This window comes from Indicator indicator, chromosome 11, assembly GCF_027791375.1.
Source record: "Indicator indicator isolate 239-I01 chromosome 11, UM_Iind_1.1, whole genome shotgun sequence".
NCBI lineage: Eukaryota > Metazoa > Chordata > Aves > Piciformes > Indicatoridae > Indicator > Indicator indicator.
In genome coordinates, this window is record NC_072020.1 from 10973045 (window position 1) to 10993515 (window position 20471).

At 44.9% G+C, this 20471-nt stretch overlaps 1 protein-coding gene across 1 annotated transcript in view; it reads left to right on the top strand.

Moving 5' to 3' along the window:
- The first annotated feature begins 594 nt into the window (after positions 1-594).
- The window catches only part of VOPP1 (VOPP1 WW domain binding protein), a 35833-nt gene continuing 15956 nt past the window's right edge, over positions 595-20471 (top strand). Inside the window, exons 1-2 of the mRNA XM_054385134.1 lie at positions 595-714; positions 8628-8686. Of these exons, the coding sequence (XP_054241109.1) occupies positions 595-714; positions 8628-8686 (179 nt within the window). The remainder of the gene's footprint in view (positions 715-8627; positions 8687-20471) is intronic.

Consider the following 20471-nt stretch of genomic DNA (forward strand, 5'->3'; position numbering starts at 1 on the left):
CATATAAAAGGAAGCAGAGTAATTGCAGAAGCCAAATTTAATTCTGGAGCTGTGGAACCTCCCCAGTACCATTTGGAGTAGATCAACAACTTCTAGTGGAGTTGGAAAAATGTTACATCTGGTTCCTTCCATTTGGAACTAAAAAGGCTGCTACTACCCCCTTGAAGCTGCAAAGACTCCAGTGGAATGTTGAATCTTTTTTTGCATTTTTTGGGTGAAAATGTTTTCAATGTGTGCCCTGCCTCATGCCTCCTTGTGAATCTGACATTACAACTTTCAGTGTGATGTTCCACCAGCAAAGTGTACAGCCCATCCAGCTTTTATGTTTGTGCAAATGTTGCTAGGTTCATGGGTGTAGAAATAAGAAGTCCTAATCTTCTCTGGTACTGAGGATGTCTTGGCACTTTCATAAGCATCTGGTTTGACATTCTGATGTAGATCCAAGCTGGATGTTTCACATGCCTGTGGTAACTATTGTAACTATGGTTTTCCAAACAGTTTGAAGAAGATTCAGCAGGGTTGTTCCATCCAAGGCAGCCAGTTTGGATTGATGGGATGTTGGTTATGAGTGAGCAACATGCTCTGGAAGCCAAAATGGCCAACCATGTCCTGAGGTGCATCAAGCACAGCATCACTATCCACTTGAGGGAGGTGATTGTGCCACTCTACACTGCACTGGTGCCCTATCTCAAGTACTGTGTGCAGTATGCCTCAGTTTGAGAGGAGCATCAGACTATTAGAATGCATCCAGGGGAGACCAACCAAGATGGTGAAAGGCCTTGAGAGCAAGACTTAGAAAAACAGCTGAGATCACCTGGCTTGTTCAACTTAGAGAAGGCTGAGGGCTGGCCTCATTGCAGTCTACAACTTCCTCAAAGCGAGCAGCAGAGGGGAGATGCTGATCTCCTCTCCCTGGTGACCAGTGATGGGGCACAAGGGAGTGGATTGAAGCTGCATCAGGGGAAATTCAAACTGGACTTTAGGAAAAGATTCTTCACTGAGAGGAAACAGACTCCCCAGAGAAGTGCTCACAGCACCAATGATTGAGCACAGCCCTGTGGAGAAGGACTGGGGCCGCTGGTGGATGAAAAGCTGGACATGAACATACACTGTGCTTGCAGGCCAGAAGGCAAATCACATCCTGGGCTGCATCAAAAGAAGTGTGGCCAGGTCGAGGGAGGGGATTCTGCTCTGCTCTCCTCTGGTGAGACCTCACCTAGAGTACTGCATCCAACTGGGGAGCCTTCAGCACAGGAACAACGTGAACTTGTTGGAGCTAGCCCAGAGGAGGGCCACAAAAATGAGCAGAGGGCTGGAGCACCTCTCCCACAAAGGCTGAGACAGTTGGGGTTGTTCAGCATGGTAAAGAGAAGGCTCTAGGGGGACCTTATTGTGGCCTTTCAGTACTTGAAGGGACCTACAACAAAGATGAGGGCAATCTTTTTAGCAGGGCCTGTTGTGACAGAGCAAGAGATGATGGTTTAAAACTAAAAGAGGGAAGTTTAGACTAGATACAAGGAAAACCTTTTTTTATACTGGGAGTGGTGAAACACTGGCCCAAGTTGCCCAGAGTGGTGGTAGATGACCTCAGTTCTTGGAAACATTCCAGGTCAGGCTGGACAGGGTTCTGAGCAACCTGCCATACTTAAATGTATCCCTGCTGACTCTAGAGGTCTCTTACAACCCAATTTGAGATACCCTCTGACTCTATGACAATTATTTGTTTCATGCTAGTGGAGCCATGTAGCAGGTGTGGCTGCTGCATGCACAGGAGAGCTTGGTGAGGTGGTGTGTGTGGGGGTGAGGTTTTGTGTGGGTGATTTGTTACCTCACACCCCTTTACTACAGGGTGTAGCTGGGCAGAATGGGGCAGTGGCTGCCCACATTCCTGAGGGCAAGCTGCAGCAGGGTGCCAGCCTCCTGTCTGCTCATTGTGGGCTTGGAAAAATAGGGGGCTCCTGCTTTTCCTTCTTGCTTTGCTTTTTATTCCCCTTAGGACACTGGTGAAAAGATTCTATTCAATTTAAATTGATCATTCTGGGACTGAAATGCATTTGCAATTTGCAGCATAGAGGAGAAGGAGAGAAAAAAAAAAAAAGTCAGGCTCCTGAAATGAAATTGGGTGCAAGGGACGTTTGTGGGTTTGATTTTGTGGGAAAGGTAAATAGATCTAAATGTAAAATGATACTTTGTGATGGGAAGCTAGCTAATGCTAACCTCATGTTAATTCTAAATAAAAATATGTGAATTAATGCATGTGCTCTCAGCAGCAGAAAAGCTAATAAGAATTAGTTCCTTGTGATGGTTCTTTCTTTCTTCCTTTTTTTTTTTTTCTTTTACTGCTGCAAAACACTGATTAATCCAAGGTGGAAAAGTTGTTTCTTTTAAGAATCCCATATGGGAAATATTCCTTCCTTTCTTAGAGACAGCCAGAAAGACTGGCCAGAAACTACTGCTTCTGAAATATATGAAAGCTATTCTTTTTTACTATGAGTTATATGACTTTGCAGTCTTGGTCTTGATGAAACGTCTGTGTATCTGGAGCAGTATTTGTTCTTTTCACTGGTCTGGCAGGGAGAGCTTGGGAAAAGGATCAGCATCCTTTTATGCAAGAGTTTCCTGCTGTTTCCTCGGCACCTTACTAAAGAAAACCACCGTAACACAATCCTTGTTTTTAATGAGAGCTGCTTGTGTCTTGTGACAAAGAGTATCTCTTGAAAGTACTGATAATATGGCTTGTGAGCTCAGTTTCTTAGACTGTTTTGGAGATGGGCTACTTTTTACCCTCAGCTGCTAGCATCACCAGGGAAGAAGTAGGGATGAATTTTGATGGATTCAGGCAAGGCTAAAACAAAATGTATTTTCTCTAGTAAATTGTTTTCACCCTTAGGCTGCACTTTTCAGTTTCAGTGTATGTTATTTCTTACTCTAGCGGATGATATTTTGCCCTTTTCTTGGCTATGGAAGAGCAATACGCTCTCTTGTCTGCAAATCCATTTTTTCAACCTTTCAGCATGCAGAAGTCTTTCTGATTTCAATGCACCACCTCTAATGAGCAGCTCATATCTCATAAGCTTTCAGCTCTTGTCTAGGCACTGAAACGGGCAGTGTCCTGAACACTGGTACAGTTGTAAAGGTCAGATCCTGTAACACATTGTGATTCCTAGCCAATATTGTGCCTTCTGGAACTGATTAGTTAGCTGGGAGTTGCCCATCCTTTTGTCTGGGCTTCATCAAGTGCTCACCAGATGCAGTGACCAATAAAACTGGGAAAGGTCTGAAAACTCTGAAAGGGGGAGTTTTGCAAGAGGCCTTCTGTAACAGGCAGCAGGTATAGCCAGTTGTTTCTCAGAGGCAGCAGGTATAGCCAGTTGTCTCTCAGGTGCTGTGGAGCCATGTGGTCAGAAAGGTGGTGTCCTTCCTGTGTCCTCAATTGCTAGTTTGATCCAGCTGTTTGAAAGACAGCTCTGGGTGTATCTTGGAATAGCACTGCATGATGCTCAGAAATGATGAGATCTTGTGCCATGTCTAACTCTTTCTTCCTGTTCATCTGTGAATTAATCCTAGCAGAGCCTCAGAGGCTGTAGACACAAGAATGACATTTGGATCAACTTGCACCTTATTAATGTCTCAATGGCTAGATGGAGATGGGTGACAAGTGATGTCCCTCAAGGGTCTGTACTGGGACCAGTGCTGTTCATTATTGTCTGGTCAGAAAGAAAAAGCCTCACCCTCAGCTGCTGATAACTGCTAGGGTTTCACTGACTTTGTGATCGATAGCAGACCTGTGCCTCCTACAGAATCTGGCTTTGAGCAGATGTCACAAACTCCCTCTGACTGTCCTTTCAGCATACAGATAGCAATTGCCCTCCCCCTCCCCTCTTAGAAGCATGTCCATCCACAGCAGGCTGCTCTTTGCCTTGGTACCCATCACAAAACCAGACTGTACTCGTACTGAGAGGTGCTCACTCGCTGCAGATGGGGCTGTAATTCTTTGTGCCTTTTTTTTTTTTATTATTATTAATTTCCAAACCTCCAATAAAAGCAGTGGGCACGAATCCACCCCTTTCTCGACTGCAAAGTGTAATTAATTGATCAGATCTCTTCTTTTTGTTGTCCTGTGGACTGAAAGATAACGCTGTGCCATGTGGAGGATATTCCTGCTGGAGATAGTATTTCTGCAGATCCTGCAAAGCATAACTAATGATCTGTGGAGCTCCAGCCGACGTGCAGTGAGCAGGCTGCCTGCTCCCTCTTCCCCCACACCATGTGCCTACATATGTACTCACACTCTGTGTTTTATGGTGTGATCCAAACCAGTCTTTGGTTAATGTTTTAGTAACTTCTCTTTCTCATTGTTCTCACTGGCAGCAGTAACATTTGCAGTTTCAATCAGTGGCAGGAAGCACGTTTCCTTTCTTAAAGGAAATCTGGCTGAATGTAGAGGCCACAGAAAAGGACACCATGCAGTTTGCATTGCTGCAGTCTGTCAGAGAAAACCAGCTATGAGGCAGAGGCTGATGTATTTAAAAATAAACTAACAACCCCCCCCTAAGTCTTATGGTTTTTCCTCTTTTCAGATATGCAATCTCAAGGAATGTATTCAAGCATCTGGCTAATTCACATACCATTAATCCTCTAAAGATTCCATATGCACAGCCAATTAGACCTGCATCATTTATTTAAAAGATGAACTTACTCTTGTATTTTATATTTTATGGCTATACCAATTTGTTAAAAGACACAGAAGGAGGAATTTTTTAAGTAAAATGCACAGACTCCTTCTCTGAGAAAAGTTAAAAGCATCAGCAGGGCTGTACCTAAACTTAATCTAAAAACCATAGCCACACTTCTTTTAGCTGTTAATGAGTGGGAAAATGCCTTTTTAAAAGCATGAATGAGCACTTGTTGGAAACTCTGAGGTACAGCCTGTCTTTGTATAGGAGCTGGCAGAGTGGGCACTGGCCCTGATGTTTGAGGTCCTTCTGTATGGCAGTAATAAGAGTAATCTTCCCTTTTTGTGTCTGGTTTGTGGACTGCAGTGAGTTCCTTTCAGCTGTGGTTTTGTGGGGCTTTAATAGTTGCAAACAACTACAAGGACATCATCCTCCAGAGGCTCTCTGGGGATGAGAACCTGATGCTGATGGTACACATCCCATCTCATGCTTGTATGGCTCTCCACTAGCTTAACCAAGAGGCCAGTACCACTCAGAAGAATAATATGGATCTTGGCAAGAGAGGGATGATCATAGCCTGATCAGAGCATGGGATGGGAAGAGCTAATCTGTGCTCTGACCATCCTGTTCATTTCTCTGGTACCCAAGCAGTAAAGAGGCTCAGATCCTTAGAGGCAATGACATTCTCATCTTATTCTGAGCAGGGAGTTCCTGTGAGGTCTGCTAACAGGCAGTAGAGGGGTTGGTTAGTAGCTGCCTGCTTTATGTCAGCATTTACTGGTGTAAAGTTGCCATGGAGACCAGTGGGACCCTGCGTGTGTAAAGCTGTTTGCCATGTCATGTGTATCAGGTTTGGTGTGCTGCTCACATTTGAGGTCTGCTCATTTTGCCTGCTTCCTGTGTAAAAGAGAGCCAAACAAATGTGATATTAAAAAAAAAAAAAAAAGGCAGATTTGGGTTAGTACCTGCTCTTCCCAGGGCCCTTATAAAAGCCAGGTCTGGGCACCAGAGGATTTTGAGTGCAGGTATCTAAGCCCTATAAGCTAGAAGGAACTGCTACTTGCAGAAGTTTCCCCAGGCTGGAGCCTTTCTTGTGCCAGCAGTAAGCATGTTGGCTGTCTGAAACAGACAATTACTGAGAGGCAGAAACTGAAATCTTACAACTTGGGAGATGTGGGAAGGAGGACTCTTCCCAACTCATTTTAGACCTTAGCAGATTAAAATATAGGGAGGAGGGCGAGCAGAATGAGTGCTGAATATAAATGTCTCCTTTCCACTTGTAAAGGGTAGGCAGGCTCCACGTGCTCAGAAACATTGCTGGGAAAACAGCAATTAAAATGCTGGAGCCCAAGAAGGCTTGAAGGCTGTTTGAGGTAAGTGGTGACTCATACTGGCTGAGGAGCAGGAAGGAAAAAACATTTAACGGTGCACACCCTGAGTCTGACTCTGAAATGAGCCCTCCCAAAGGGTCATCCTCCAGGTACTGGGATTCTAGCCAGGGCCTGCTGATCTGCAGCCTTCAGATGTGAAGAGCCAAAATATTTTTCACTGACTTGGCAGTAGACCTGCTGGGTTTGCAATGAATATAAGTTTGCAGAGTGTTATGGAGAGAAGCTTGGCATGTTTCTCCTTTTAGAGTAAGGGGAAACCAGGTGGTGGAAATATTCGGAAGGGTTAAGAAACTGGAAGCTTTGAAGGAGGTGGGGAAAAAGGGGAATATGGCAAATGTGGATATAGGTCTTTGAACACCACTTGGCTCCAGCAGGAGCTACAGAGCCCTTCTGCAGCATTGATTTGAGAAAGGAATGAGGCTTCTGATGTGTTTATCCTGTGGAAAAAGCTCCAGCACTTTCAACAGAAGCTTAAGCTTGTGTGTCTTGAAGACTGATGTGAGCCTGTTGTATTAGTGGAAAAGCCTGACTGCATGCATTGAAAGCATCCTCTCCTCCTTCTCCTCCTTCTTCTCCTCCTCCTCTTCCTCCTCCTCCTCCCCCTGTCTCTTAATTTAATCCATAGCAGTTTGTCTTCGTGGGCCGTAATTGATCTGTCTGTGATTTAGCTCATCAGATGCTCATTAAAGAGCTTGCAGCCTTTTTTATTCATGAGGAGTGAGAGTCAGAGACCTAAAAACACTTTGTCTTTGTCTTAACTGGATTCATTTAGTATTCTGGGATTCAGGGAGGCTAATAAACTTGTATGAGCTATTATGTAAAGGTGAGCTGCCAAGTGAACATGAAGGATGATCCAAGCACTGCTGGTGTGCTGAATGCTCTCTGGCAGCAGGTCTCAGCTGTGAGCAGCAGAGGGAATTGTTGCTGAAACCCCAGCAAGATCTTCCTTGCTGCTTTGTGGTGAGTGTCCAAAAACATCCTGGTCATGTGTGATAATTCAGCTAGTGGTGGAGCTCCTGCAGTTACATCTGTAGTGAAAACAGCATTTCTACAGGCTTGGGGCAGAGTGGCTGGAAGGATGCCCAGCAGGAAAGGACCTGGGGTGCTGGTTGACAGCCAGCTGAACATGAGCCAGCAGTGTGCTCAAGTGGCCAAGAAGGTCAACAGCATCCTGGCCTGGATCAGGAATCGTGTGGCCAACACGGATAGGAAAGTGACTGGTGCCCTTGTATTCTGCACTTGTGAGGCCACATCTCGAGAACTGGGTTCAGTTCTGGGCCCTTCACACCAAGAAGGACATTGAGGTGCTGGAGCATGTCCGGAGAGGGGGAGCAAAACTGGTGCAGGGTCTGAAGAACAGGTCTGGTGAGGAGCAGCTGAGGGAACTGGGATTGTTTAGTCTGGAGAAGAGGAATCTGAGGGGAGACCTCATTACTCTCTACAGCTCCCTGAAAGGAGGATGTAGTGAGGTGGGGGTTCGTCTTTGCTCTCTAGTAATAAGTGATAGAATGAAAGGAAGTGGCCTTAAACAGTGCCAGGGGAGGGTTAGGTTGGCTGTTAGGAAAGAGTGCAAGAGTGGTCAGGCATTGGAACAGGCTGCCCAGGGAGGTGGTACAGTCACCATCCCGGGAGCTGTTCAAGAATGTGTGGACATGACACTTCGGGACATGGTTTAATGGTCATGGTGGTGTTAGGTTGACAGTTTGACTTGATAATCTTGGAGGTCTTTTCTAACCAAAATAATTCTGTGCTGCTAAGATTCTATGTTAGTGATGTCAGTGGGATATGCAGAACTGTTTTGTGTGCTGTCTGTGGAGTTTGGGCTTGATGTCTGGTTTTCTTTTGTTCTGTGCTGCCGTGGGTGCTCTGGCAGTTCCCGATGTGAGCGTCCCACGTTGCCTTCACACACACACAACACAGAAAATGCCAGTCCCTATCCTTTTAACATGGATCCACTGGCAGTCTGTGAAAGAGAACAATACCCTTGGGCTGCAGAAAGCAGTTTCCTTTCTCCAGTGTTTTAATGGACACTTGAGAGATTTCCAAGCTGTAGGAAGAGGAGTTGGGGTGGTTCTCTCTTCTGCTCCTTTCCAAGCCTGATCCTACATGCCAAATACTTGCAGAAAGATGAGTAATTCCCTGCAATTACTGGATTTACTGTCTAGTCATGCACATAGTGCCATCAAACTGGCTATGCCTTAGAGGTCTCTTGAGTGACTACAGCCATGGATAGCCTCTTAAGTTCTCTGTGGTCTTTTAGAACAGCAATTCTGCCAGGGAGCAGATGCATCTGGATCCTGAGCCTGCACCAAAATTCATGACTTTGTTCATGAACCATGGGAAGCAGTGAGGGCCCCACAGACAAAGCTCTGTGTAAGGGATCTGAACCCTGGCAGGGCACAGTGCCATCCACATGAACTGACTTCCAGTTACTGTGTGTATTGGAACTGGGAAATCTTTGGGAATGTAAACCTCTCCTAATTGCTCGAAGACAGAGTTGTGCTTGCAATTGTACATTGTCCTACATAAATATTAACACCATGTTTTTCTTTCTTTGTAGTGTACTGAGGCCAAAAAGCATTGCTGGTACTTTGAAGGATTATATCCTACATATTATATGTAAGTAGTCAGCACTTTCCTTTTTGCCTTTTCTAGTGCTCAAGAGAGAATTAGGTTCTGTAAGCTTTTAGAGTGTTGTTCTTGCACTGATTGTGCTTTTTCTATAACTTCACTGAGACTTTTCTAATTTAAAAACAAAGACACAGTAAATTTCCCTTTCCCTTCTTCTATGTGTCCCATCTCTTTCCCTTTCTCCTTATTGAGAGAAGGCTATGGTCTCATTTCACCACCCAATCCAGGCGACCTTTCCAGTTGAAAACAAAATGCAAGATCTTAAACAGCTCTTATTTCAGAGTGCTGAAAGGAAACATAAGTAGAGCCATGTGAGGACAGTTCTCCCTTTGTTTTGAGGAAGGGCAGGTAGTCAGGCAGAATACCAAGAACACTTTGAAAGTAAGTTTGTCCCTGTGCAAATCCTGCTGTTTAATTTAGGGAGCTAATGGATGATTTGTTATCCATGGCATAACTGTCCTTTTGATGAGTGGCATCTACATTCACATCAGGGTTGGATGTGAACCAAGTGTCAGTGACCTGTAGGTGCATGACTGAGGATCTCTGTGAATTGCACTTCTCTGTTTTAAATTGCCCATAGCAACAACAAAAGGCAGAGGAAATGTGTGGGCCGGAGGTATCTTCCCTGTGGATTTGAGGGGGGCAGAAAGGAGATACATGTACTAGATGCTGTTCCTGGGTGGTATAACTTATCATTGCAAACACCTGTAAACAGAAATTTAAAATAGAATCAAGTGAGGTGGAAGAGTAGGTAGCAGCATTAGGTTATCTGTTCCTTGAGCAAGCTCTGCTTTGCTGAATGATTGAAAATGACTGTAATGCTTATGCTACCCAAGAACTTTCCTCCTTTTTCTTCTCCACCTCCCCTTCATCTGCCAGAAAGGGGAGAGAAATGTTAGAGACAAAAAGCAGCATGGAAGCCAAGTGAGAAACAAAGCTGACTGAAAGAATGAAACACTGCATGGTTTTAATCATCTGTGAGCCTGAATATTAGGAAGTGTTTGTGCCTAGGACTCGCTGTCTTCTTTTCAGGTGGCTGAAATGTGGAGGATTAGTCATAAATGGTTGGCCAGAACAGATGGGTGAATTTAAATAAGTTCATTTTCTTTGCATGCTAATAACAACAGGACTTGGCTTCCACCTACATTTGATTTTGGTTTGCTGCAATGTGGGAAAGGAGCTGGGATGTTCCCAAATTGTGAAAATCCTGTTATACCTTGACATTCAGGAGCACCTTCTCCATCATCACCTCAGTGTTCTGCTTACATTTCTGCCTACCTGCTTTCACAGCCAGTGTCTGTCACCCTGGGTAAGACAAAGGGGTAGCTACTTGGATATTGGGCGTTAGCTCAGACTTCATGCCACAAGTAACTACATAGAGTCCTGCAAAAGTGAGGGGTACAAAGGGGAGGCTTGCTGTCTGCAATCAATCTGATGCACACAAGGTTGCTAATTAGTTTCGTTTTGGTAATTAGCTTACAGTTGTCTTCTCTGCTGAAATGAAGTATCTTGTAGAAAGGCAGTGTGTGTGTTTGTTTTGCAGTCAGCCAGAGAGGTTACTTGGGATTGCACACAGCAGTTGGAAGACTGGAAGGCAGAAAGTTGTGAGAGGGGCTATGGTCTTGGTGGATTGTTGGTTGGTTTGGGAGATCATGGACTCATAGAATGGTAGGGGTTGGAACAGACCTCTGGAGATAGAGTCCAATGCTGTTGCTGAATCAGGATCACCTAAGGCAGTTCACACAGGAATGCTTCCAGATGGGTCTTGAAGGTCTCCAGAGAATGAGACTCCACAATCTCTATGGGCAGCCTGTTCCAGGGTTCCAGCACCCTCACAGGAAAGAAGCTTATCCTTGTGCTGAGGTGGAGCTTTCTGTGTTCCAGTTTGTATCCATTGCCACTTGTCCTACCACAGGATATCACTGAAAAGAGGCTGCCACCTTCATCTTGACATCCAACCATCAGATCTTTATAAACATTAATAAGATCTCATCTCAGGCTTCTCTTCTCCAGACTGAACATCCCCAGGTCTCTCAGCCTTTCCTCACCAGACAGATGTTCTAGTCCCTTCATCATCCTTGTAGCTCTCCATTGGATGCTGTCTAGTATATCCCTGTCCCTCTTGAACTGTGCAGCATGGAAGTGGACACGGTACTCCAGATGTGGTCTCAGCAGGACAGAGTAGTGAGGGACTAGAACCTTCCTTGACCTCCTGGCCATACTCTTCTTAATGCACCTCAGGAGACCATTTGCCTTCTTGGCCACACAGGCACCTTGCTGTCCCACAGATAACTTACTGTCCACCAGAACTTCAAGATCCTTCTCCATGGAGCTGCCTTCCATCAGGTCAACCCCTCTCTTTAATATTGGCCATGTCAGGTCAGTCAAAAGACAGTTACTAGTAGTTGTGTCTGTCTGTAGTAGCAGCACTCTTTTATCCAAGTCATGGCATAACATTGTGGCAAATGCTGGTCTCCTGGATCAGGTACCTAAACAGAAGAAGGAAGAGGCAAGGGGTGTGGTATGTGTGCTCAGTGATTGCTGTCATGGTGATGAGTGCCACATTAATGCTGTTGTTGTTACAACCATTATGAGTTTAAGTGGGAAAGAACACAGACTAAGGAAAGACAATAAGCATTCAGCAGGGATGGTAAAGCTCAGAGGACAGATAACATGTGACAAGCAAAAAAATGTGGAAGGAAAGGGAGCGAGGGTATTTGAGTACAAAGGAGCCCAGCAGATTTAAAAGGGGTATGCATCAAAATTATAGAAGGTCACTGATGTCTGCAGTGACTGGGGTTTCCTACTTTATTACTTTTGTAATTCTATAGGTCTTTAGATAAATAGAATGGTTTGAGTTGGAAGAGACCTTGAAGATCATCTAGTTCCAGCCCCCCTGGCATTGGCAGGAGCACATCCACTAGACCAGGTTGCTAAAGGCCTTGAGCGCTTCCAGGGAGAGTTGTTGTCTAGGATCCCTAACTGCTTCCTACCTGCTCTGTCTTTTCTCACCTGTATGGTGGGGGAGAGGCACAACACCAGTCTCCAATATCTTAGGTGAAGTCCCATTGCTTTAGCATTCATTTGACCTTTTACTGCCTTAATTCGCTTCACCAGTCCCACAGAAAGTTGTTCATTTGAACACATCCGAGCCAGCGCTGAATCAGCTTGGTGCTGTTTGGGGCAAACGCTGGTGGAATAGGAGGCAGGGAGTACTCTACATATTGTGGGGGAGGAGGCAGGAATAGGATCTTCTCCATTAGCAGCATATGGTTAGATGTTAAATCATCTACAGGCAGAATATATAACTTTATTCTGAGAGTGCCTCCTCTGTGCAAATCTGGATTTGGTCTATGCTGTAACTTTATTTTATCTTACAATTTCTGGAGCAACACTCCATAAGAAGCAGATATATTTAGTCAAAAGAGTTTGCAATAAATTCCATCTCTGGTTTTCTGGCAGAAGTCTTCTCTACTCAGTTAACATATGTAGTCTGTCCTTTGGTCTTGAGACGATCTTTGGAGACTTATGAAACCCTTCAAGACAATCCTTTTTAATGACTTCCCTATGATTTCAGTCCCATGTTGGCAGTATGTCATGTCTGTCTTGGAGACACTTTCTATTATGATGAAAAGGTTGGCTTGTCAGCCCAGAAATACCAAGTCCTTTGTGCATATTTCACAGAATGTTAGGGATTGGAAGAGGCCTCTAGAGATCATCTAGTCCAACCCCCCTGCCAAAAGCAGGATCACCCAGGGCAGGTCACACAGGAATGCATCCAGGTGGGCTTTGAAAGTCTCTAGAGAGGGAGACTCCACAATCTCTCTGGCCAACCTGTTCCAGTGCTCTGCCACCCATACAGTAAAGTTTCATCCTCATGTTGAGGTGGAACCTCCTGTGTTCCAGCTTGTACCCAGTGTTGCTTGTCCTATCGCTAGGCACCACTGAAAAGACCATCACCTTCATCTTGACACCCACCCCTCAGATATTTATAGGTGTTGATAAGATCCCCTCTCTGTCTACTCAAGACTGAACAGCCCCAGGTCTCTCAGTCTTTCTTCATAAGAGAGATGTTAAAGTCCCCCAATCATCCTTGTAGCTTTCCATTGGACTCTCTCCAGTAGATCCCTGTCCCTCTTGAACTGAACTGGGGAGCCCAGAATCGGACACAGATTTCCAGGTGTGGTCTCACCAGGTCTATTCACAGGTCTAGTGTGGTACACTTGGACTAAGGCATCTCTGGACTCTCTTCTGGGTAGGATGTCCTCCAAGAAGCTGCCAGCTTCTCTTTAAATTGCCCAGAGCAATAGAAATACAAGGTGGACTGTCACATAAAATGGTGTTTTGCTGTTATCAGAACTTTAAATACAAGATAGCTGAGTCAATCTTTCCAGTCAAATCTCTACTTCAGCCATCTAACAGCAGAGATAAGACTGTGTCTGCTAAGCAAAAGGAATATGGGATAGGAAATCAGTGTGCCAAAATAAGTGTACTGGAAATGCAGCTAGATTGGGAGGGAGGATTAAAACTTGCAGTGACAGGACTCTTCTTCTGGAGCTCAAGAAGTATTTTTAGGTTGGTTTTCTGTGGTGTGTTTGGGGTTTTGTTTTGTTTGTTTGGGGTTTTGTTGGTTTCTGTTTAGTTAGTTTTGGGTGTTTGGGGTGGGGTTTTCTCATCTGTTTGGTTTGGGGTTTGCTTTTTAATTTTTTTTTTCTTCCAGTGCAATTATTTAAAAAGAAACCACTACGAGAGATGCTGCTCAAAGCTTTCTTAAAACTTGTTTGGTATAGTTTCGTATTAACAGCCAGGGTAAAAGCTGGAGGTCTCTGTTACAGAACTAATGACACATTTCTCTGTCCAAGTAATGATATTATTACCCTTTGTGGAGTTTTTAAGCTTATTTTTTTCAGTGGACATGAGTGTTCTGGCCTTCATTGATCAGCAGTAAGCTTTAGTTTAATTCAGGCACGTTTCTTCCACATACAATCCCATTTCTTAAGGCCAGACTGAGGAATTGGTCATTTTCCAGACTTTTCTACTCCTGCTATCTGAATAAGATAGAGCTTATTTCAAACATGAAGCATCATGGAGAGCTTGCCAAGAGTTTGAGAGACTTAGATTTGTCTTCTACTCCTGAGACAGAGAATTTCTAAGACTGGTCTTCCTTCACTAACCAAACCAGTCATTTCTCTGTGTTCTAGTTGCCTGAGTCACAAGATGTTGTCAGTTACATACTTTTGTCCTGTTTCAGCAAAATATTTATTTATGTGGCCTGGAAAAACAAGTAAACAAATACAAAGCAGAGAAGGGAATTAGTCATCAGAGTCTAGTTCTAACCCTTTGGAAATGCAGGGATCCAAGTTATCCCTGACTTTGCTTAAAGAAGTAGATATACATCTCCTTGTGTGGATGCCCAGAAAGCAACTCAGAATAAAAGCTGTCTCAACAGATTTGACTCTGACCCTCTACAGGGGCCCTCATCCTACTCTCACTTAAAGCAGCCAGCTCAATCTTACTCTAGATGTTCCCAAAGTGCTGAAGGTTGGCGGAAGGGACTGTCAAGATGCTTCTCTTAGAAGGCAGTGTTGTGAATAATGACACAGTGAATGTGTTAGATTGTGAAACCACCTCCTCTGTATGCAGATGCCAGCAGCACTTAAGACTCTCCAGTTAGTTTCTTTCCGCTTCTGAATTGGGAATGAATAGTAGAGGGGAAAGGCTGCTTTACTTTTCCTGATGAGTAGTCTGATCAGAATGATTGTGTATGTCTCCCTGCTTGCAGAGTGAAGTTTCTTCCCAGGTTTGGCTGACCAACCCCCCCCGGGTCTTTTCTGTTTATTTTCCTCCTGTTGTTAGCTACCATCACGTCGGAGCTTTTAACGAGGTGATAAATTCCAGTTGCTAGAACCTACATGTCTAATCCTCTCCTTTCCAGGCTCCATGATGTGTTTATGAAGCAGCACAAATGTTTTTGAGCATGAATGGTCAGCATGTCTCCACAGCAATGGAAACACTGGGGCTGATGTCACTGGGTCAGGGAGGTGTCACTCGTTGGGGGGAAGGGGTTGTCTGACTTAGAGGAGAAAAGAGTTCTGATGTTATCCAGTATTGAGTTAACATTGTTTCAGCCCTTCTTGTTGGATTATTGTCAACTGAATTTTTTAATAATGTGATGTTCAAAGAGAAGCACTGGAGAAAAGACAGTAACTCTGATTAGAGAACTGGAGAGTGATGCAGGTAGGAAGGCTTCTCAGGAGATCTCCAATCCAACCTCCTGCTCAGAGCAGGAGGTCACACCAGGCTGCTGAGGGCTGACCTGAGGTCCTGGGAAATCTCCAAGGAAAAAGATGGTACAACCTCTCTGGGCAGTGTGCTCTGCTGCCTGGCTTGTCCTCGTGGTGGGTAGGTTTCCCCATGTACCAAGTCAGAACCTCTTTTTGTTTCAGTGTGCATCTATGGTTTGTGGTTCTCCAACCCTGCACCACTGGGAAGATCCTGGCTCCATCTTCTTAGTAACCTCCTCTGAGTGGCAGGCTGCTTTTGGGTCCCTCTGAAGCCATTTCTTCCCTAGGCTGAACAAACCCAAGTCCCTCAACCTCTCTTCATAGGAAAAGTGCCCCAACCCCTGGCTGTCCTAGTGGCCCTTTACTGACCTCGCTGTTGTTTATCAGTTTCCTTCTTTTTACAGGGGATGCCAAACCCAAGTGTGGTATTTTGGATGTGGTCCAACAAGTGTGCAATGAAAGGTGATAGTTACCTCCCTAGATTCACTGGCTAGGCTTCTGTTGATACAGTGCAGGATGCTGGTGGCCTTTATTGCTGTCATGGCACACTGCTGGCTCATGCTCAGCCTGCTGTCTACCATGACCCTTAGGGCCTTTCCAGCAGTGCTGCTCCACAGCCAGCAAAGTGTTCACCCTTCCCACAGGCAAGACTTTGCATTTGGTTTTGTTCAGTTTCATGATCATCATGCCGCTTCTTCAACCAGTTTAGACTTTTGAGTAGCAGCCCTGGTCTTGAGCTCACTGTCTGATGCCCAGTTTGGTGCCATCTCCAAACTTGGTGAGAGTATTCTATCACCAGTTCCAGCAACATGCTTGTCAGCAGGACAGGTCCTGACCTCTGTGACACCAGCAGGGATTACTTCATGCTCTTTAAGGAAATGTGTGACCCATTGACCGCTCCCTGTGAGCCCTACCATTCAACAAGGAGTTTTGTTGTTCACCTAGCTGTCTGCCTGTCCAGACTGTAATGTTTGAGCTTGGGTACAAGCATATTGTGCTGCTCCAGGGGAGGTTTAGGCTGGAGGTGAGGAGAAAGTTCTTCGCAGAGAGAGTGGTTGGCCATTGGAATGTGCTGCCCAGGGAGGTGGTGGAGTCACCATCCCTGGAGGTGTTCAAGAGGGGATTGGACGTGGCACTTGGTGCCATGGTTTAGATAGTCATGAGGTTTAGGGTGACAGGTTGGACTCGATGATCCTTGAGGTCTCTTCCAACCTTCTTAATTCTATGATTCTATGATATTGTGGTGGATGGTGTGGAAAGCCTTCAGGAATTAGGGTAAATGACATCTGCTGCTCTGTGGCTTGTCAACAATCTACTGCCAGCATAGTGGTAGAAGCTCTTCTCACTGCACTTAGTGTCCCTTGTAACTATAAGTTGTAGATGAGGTTTGCCTTTCCTAACATCCCACTTGATTGCATATGTGATGACTAAACTCCTCCTTGGTAGCCTGTAGCTTCCACCTCCTGAAGGCTGATTTTTAGCATTGGACTTCAGCCATGGGTTCCTTGCCTAAGTGTGTTTTGACTGTTCACTGGGGTGCTGCTCGGTGAAAGACCTCCCTACAGAAACAGAAACTCAGTCAGGAAGAAGATGTTAACCATTGCTGCTGGTAATTATGTGAAGACCAGAATAAACACATGGGTGTGTCATCTTGTAACCTCTTCTAATTCTTAACTGAAGTAGAACCTGGATTAATATTAGAAGCAGGTACAGATGGAAGAGCAGTAATTTTTAGCCAATATGTTTCTGCCCTAAAAAGTAGTTTACTGCAGACAGCTGCACATGTGCAATAGGGTCAGAGAAGAGAGGATTGGGGTTATGGCAAACTGTTGGGTGTGCAGAACTCTTGTAAAAGGGCCAGTTTGACAGGAGCAGGTGGGCAAATACCTCTCATCCCATCAGAAGTGGGAAGGATTTTCCACATTCTGCTGGGTTGTTGCATTTATATTGAGTCAATGTTTAATTTTTCATTTAGAATTAATATAAAACCAGCAATGTAAACCTAAAAAAGGAATGTTTGCTAATATTCTACAGGTTTAAAACATCTTCCTGCCTTAAATGGGAACACTCAATTCTTTTTCTTACTGTGGAGAAGAATGCTGATTGCATTTTGTTTGTGATTTTTTTTCCCTTGGCTTTTGAAGGGAATGTCTTGTGCACTTCCAGACACTTCTCTTCCCTGGCAGATTAAATTTTGTTGTATTTGTCACACAGTCATATTCATCTGGGTTTTGAATGTAAGCTCTTACGTGCTCAAAGGTCAGTCTATAAATAATAGTTCTGTGCATTGTCAAGAACCTGCAAAATTTTCCATCTGAAAACAACAAAATCACATTTTTTCTCTTGCTGTTACTCTGATAGAGAGCACTTCTTCCATCAATGTGTGTACAAGAGGTTGGGAAAAAACCCCCAGCCTAGACACGGCATGTGTTGCATGATGGGAGCTGCTTTCTGTGCTCCACATCCTGTTATGTTTACTGCTTTTAATTAAGTTGGCTTGTCTGATGGCACACTCAGCTTTCCCCTTGCAATTACAGCTGCATGAAGTGTCAGCAGGTGCCTGCTTAGAGCAGTAATCCAGCTGCTGATTCCTTCTTCCATTTGATTTGAAGCCAGCATGGAGGCAAGGAGAAGGGGAGCCAGGTTGATAGTTTTGCATGCTTCCACGTGCCTTGAATCACAGAATCATTTCAGCTGGAAAAGACCTTTTAGATCATTGACTCAAACCATTCTCTAACTCTGCCAAGTCTGGTGCTAAGCCATGTCCCTTAGCACCACATCGCTCCAGGAATGGGGATTCATGGCTGGCAGTGGACAGAAAGTGGGGACCTGGGTTCAGCCTAGGGCCACCAATTTAGCCACAAGCAAGCACAGGAAGGGACAGTTTGCATATACAGTTCAACATGAGAATGAAAGTGGCCAGTTTGTATCATGAAGGAAGACAGCAGTAATTAACAGAGCAGGGAACAAAGCCCCACCACCATTGCTCAGTCCTGTGTGGCCTTAAAGGGTACAAAAGCATCACAACTAGCTTCAATAGTCTGCACCCTTAAGGTGATCTATTCTTTCTTTCAAGTAAGGAACTGGACTCCACGGATGTTGATGGATCTGTTGAGGTTGTAGTCCCAGCTGCTGTAATCACCCAGCAGCTAGATGCCTTCCCCCACCTTTGGATTTGCTTTGATGGGTTAGTTGTCCAGTGCACAACCTGGGGAGAATGGGGCTTACCAAACTGACAACCCACTCAACTTGCTAAAAGGGAGTCCTGAGGAGGGGAGAGAGATTTAATATCTCAGCCTTCACAAGCAATCAAGCAGGTGACTGACCTGATTTAAGATTTGAAGCTCTGAAGGATTTTGGAGTTGGAGGCTGGGCAAGTGTAGGCAGCCTATTTTGAGAAAGATGAGGAAAGAGGAAAAGAGGGCAGTCTTTGTCTTCATGTGGAATACTCTTGTAAGACAAGGCTTCCTCTGGCTGACATGGAGCAGGGAACCCAGCCCAACCTCCTTTTCGTTTCCAGAGGATGCAATAACCACTGCTGTGGCTTACCATGAGTGAGCCTCAGTTTTCACTGCTGAGGGTGTTTAACATGAAATACTCACCAGAGCATTAACTCTTCCACCTGCCTGGCAAGAGCCCTAGTGCAAGGCTGCCTTCCTGTCAGTGGGACAGAAAGGCTGGTTCCTAGTTTGAGGTCCAGTAGACAGCACAAAGGAGCACTTGACCCCAAAGTCATCTTGAAGCTTCTGACCCTTTCTGTACAGGGAAACACTGAGTTAAAAGTGTGAAATACTTGGTGGCACCTAACTCTAAGCCATTAGCACTTGTGTCCTCTCTGTATCTGATCATAGGATTGTTTCAGTTGGAAAAGACCTTTAAGATCGTTGAGATCAACAGTTATTTACCTCTGCCAAGGCTGGTGCTAAACCACATCCCTCAGCACCACACCTCTGCATCTTTTAAACACCTCCAAGATTTGCTGTGCATTAGGATGTTACATTTGGGCAGCCAGTTCCTGGACACCCATTGCTCCCTGCCAGCAGACCACTTCTTGTCCCCCAAAGCAGCAATTAGAGGCAGGGCTGCTCACCCACTGGGAGCAGCTTGAGATGCAAAGAACTAATCAGCTGTTTAATAAGGGGCTCTATGAATACCAAGATGTCCTTGTTCTTCTTGGTATGAGAATTTACAATCCCACCTCTGGACAATTAAAATTAGTAATGCAGGTTACATATGACTGACTTTTGCCAAAGCCTGAAGCTGTGCTATTTCTTTGCTCTGCTCTGCTATGGAAAGACCTGCAGCCTACACTGAAAAATGGCCATTTAAGGTACCATATTCTGCTACTGGACATGCCACAGCCATTCTTGTTAGGTTCTGCCACAGGAGGAGCAGAGAAAATATCTAGATGGATTCATGTTGGCCAGAAAGTCGTATGGTTAGGGTTTGTGCCTTTACAGGCAACAAGGAGTATCCCTCTGTAGGGTGGCTTTTCTCTTGGGGTCTGAGAAGAGAGGACTGGGGTTATAGCAAGCTGTTGGGTAGCAGAACTCTTGTAAAAGGGTCAACTTGACAGGAGCAGGTGAGCAAATACTTCTTACCCCATCAGAACTGGGGGAGGATTTTCCATATTCTGCTGATTTTAAAAAGTACTTAAAAGTTCTTCACCTAAAGAATAATTGTGAAATAATCTCCTTTTCAGCTGTTGCCTGCTCTTGTTCTACATGTCCATGTGAAGGACAGGAGCCAAGTATCTTGTCTTGTAGGAGATTTTAGTTGTGTCAAAGCAGACAGGAATCTAATCTGAGCAAATATTGTTTCTGTCTCTGTTGTTTTTACTCTGTACAAAAATGACCTGACAGCCCTTTTCCTCCTCTTTTTTTTTTTTTTTTCCTTATATTTGCTTCTGTACTTCAGGGCTGGGTGATTTATCAAGTACCTGGGTAACTCTATCTCTAGTGCTCTCCTGGGTGCCACTGGCAGTGTTTTGCTCTCAAGTACAGATGTTCCACTGAGGCCATGGCTGCTTTCATCCATGAAGCAGATTTATATGTTATAAAGAGAGTTATATGTATTCACCAAAGTCAGACCTACAGTTTACACGCTTCTGCATGCACTGAGAGATCACCTTTGGTATGCATAAGGAAAGAAGAGAAATGCTGTTGGGTGCTGAGACGCTGTTGAGTGCAGGTCACTGATGGAGTTGTGTCGCTGCTGAAAATCAGGCCATGTAAGCAGACATGCCAAGGAGATACAACCAGCTCTAAGACCAAGGCTGGTCTATACAGTGAGGGTGCTGAGTCACTGGAACAGGTTGCACATGGAAGTTGCACACCTTGCCTGGAGGTGTTCAAGGCCATGCTGGCTGGGGCCTTGAGCAGCTTGGTCTAGTGGAAGGTGTCCCTGCCCATGGCAGTGAGGCTGGAACTAGATGATCTTTAAGGTCCCTTACAACCCAACCTACTCTATGAATCTGTGTTGCCTGTCAC